General features: G+C 38.7%; 1 protein-coding gene across 1 annotated transcript; it reads left to right on the top strand.

Moving 5' to 3' along the window:
• The first annotated feature begins 251 nt into the window (after positions 1-251).
• On the top strand, positions 252-2,254 carry LOC142609834 (aldehyde oxidase GLOX1-like). Its single transcript, XM_075781556.1, has 2 exons — positions 252-1,431; positions 1,526-2,254. The coding sequence occupies exons 1-2, from the start codon at positions 265-267 to the stop codon at positions 2,048-2,050; spliced, it is 1,692 nt and encodes a 563-aa protein (XP_075637671.1). The 5' UTR covers positions 252-264; the 3' UTR covers positions 2,051-2,254.
• Positions 2,255-2,504: the final 250 nt, after the last annotated feature.

Here is a 2,504-nt window from a genome sequence, read left to right as displayed (position 1 = left end):
GTTAAGAAAATGTTATTCCGTCTATAAAATGCTCTTGTCAAATTAAATGTAAGGGAAAAAAAACAAGAAAAGAAAGAGAATTGTTCGTTGAATAAAACTGTAATTTATGTTCAAGCAGAATTACCTAAGGCAGTAAGGCTGCAGTAGTGCAGAAGCCGAGAAATTACCTTAGAGTCTAAGGGCTTTTAATGCTGGTTCATTGTCAAATCACCATATAAATAGGCTGTTCATCATAAGAATGTACTAGTGTTCATCAGAAAAACAATGGCAGCTAAAACCATAGTAGTCCTTCTATTGGCAATTTGTTCATTCTTCACTCTAGCCTTGGGTTGCTATTCCGAAGGCTACCTTGGCAAATGGAAAATGCTAAAGAGAAGTATAGGAATTTCAGCAATGCACATGGCATTGTTACCAAATGATCGAATTGTTGCATTTGACAGAACCAACATGGGTCCTTCCAACATTACTCTACCAAGTGGGAAGTGCCCAAACATTTCAAAATTCATTGATTGCTATGCTCATTCTGTGGAATTCAATTTAGCAAATCGTAGCGTTCGGGCACTCACAGTTCTCTCTGATACATGGTGTTCTTCAGGTGCATTGGACCCGGATGGTATGTTAGTGCAAAGTGGTGGCTACAATGATGGGCAACGAGTTGTTAGGTACCTCAAGCCGTGTCCAAATTCTGATTGGGTTGAGGACCCAAAAGGCCTAATTCAACCAAGATGGTATGCTTCAAGTCAAATTTTACCAAATGGGAAAATTATTGTTGTCGGTGGGAGATTTCAATACTCCTACGAATTCATCCCTAAAACCTCCAAATCCGATCATAAACTTTACCAACTTCCATTCCTTAAAGAAACTAATTATTATAGAAGGGCAGAAAACAATCTCTACCCTTTTACACACCTCTCCCCCGATGGAAATCTTTTCATTTTCGCAAACGACCGTGCAATTCTACTAGACTATGTGAACAACATTGTTGTTAGAAACTACCCGGTTATGCCTGGAGGCTTTTCTCGAAACTATCCTAGTACTGGTTCTTCAGTTCTACTCCCTCTAAAGCTCTTACTAAACAATACCACCAACACCCCAGATGCTGAGGTTTTGATTTGTGGTGGGACATTGCCGAATTCCAATTTCCACGCCAACAAAGGAGAATTTCTTGATGCAGCTAAAACTTGTGGTCGGTTGGTTATCACGAAAGAAAATGCTGAATGGGAAATGGAAGATATGCCAATGAATAGAGTGATGGGTGACATGCTATTGTTGCCCACAGGAGACGTATTGGTCATAAATGGTGCGGCAAAAGGAACAGCTGGTTGGGGCGTGGCTAGAGAACCGGTTCTAAACCCGCTTCTTTACCATCCTGATATGCCTAGCAGCAACGGAACCAGCAATGCCAATATTGATTTTAGTACCGACCAAGAGGTTTGGCATTTTTTTTTTTTGGGGTTTAAATTCACTTTTTATGGTTTAAAAAAAAAAAAATTATAAGCTAACTTTTATCTTTTTTTCTCATCAGCATCAAGGCAGGTTTTTGATTTTGAGTCCTACCGCAATTCCTCGTCTCTATCATTCTACCGCGCATTTGCTCTCTGATGGTCGTGTTTTAGTGGGTGGGAGTAATCCAAATAGAAACTACAACTTCACCACACTCTACCCTACTGAGTTAAGCCTTGAAGTTTTTTATCCACCATATTTGTGCTCCGATAACGGTAAGTCTAGGCCATCCATTGCTTGGGTTAACCCTAGTGTGGAGCTTGGTTATAAGCAGAAGTTTTCAGTAGGGTTTCACTTGAAGGGAAAAAGTGACACTGAGAAGATGTACGTGACAATGGTAGCTCCATCGTTTAGTACACATTCCTTTTCCATGAACCAAAGGCTTTTGGTTTTGGCTCTTGAACAAGTGAGCGAAACATCAACTGGGAACTTTGTTGTTGAAGGTTATGCTCCGGCCACCACTGCATTGGCCCCGCCTGGTTATTATCAATTGTTTGTGGTCCATGATGGTGTTCCTAGCAGAGGGACCTGGGTCAATATCAAGTAGTATAGTAGGTTGTTGTGCTTATTGAATTGAAAATTTATGACTATGGGCAAGCTAATTAGTCAATTCAATTATTCAAATAAGTCCAAAGTTAGATAATGGTTCTTTAATGTTTCCATGATCTGTTTCCTGTAAGATCCAATTGATGGATGTGGCCTTGACTTCATTTATATTTATATGGTACATCACCATGACACCTTTCTCACGCATACTAGAAAAGATTGTTTTTTAATTTTGAGAGAAACTAGACAAGTTTGTTTGTTATATTGTATATAGAATATGTGTAGTTTTTGGTAATTATAATTAGTGTAATGCTTCCCCCCCCACCCCCCTCTTTTAAAGAAAGGTAGAAAGTTAGGTTTTTGATATGTTAACTATTTTCATAACATTCTTCACAATTTGTAAAGGTTTTAAGTTGTAATTGTAGTGACATTAATTTAAATTAACTTTCTACTAA

Source organism: Castanea sativa, chromosome 1 (assembly GCF_040712315.1).
Source record: "Castanea sativa cultivar Marrone di Chiusa Pesio chromosome 1, ASM4071231v1".
Taxonomy (NCBI): Eukaryota; Viridiplantae; Streptophyta; class Magnoliopsida; order Fagales; family Fagaceae; genus Castanea; species Castanea sativa.
This window is presented reverse-complemented; position numbering and strand designations above follow the sequence as displayed.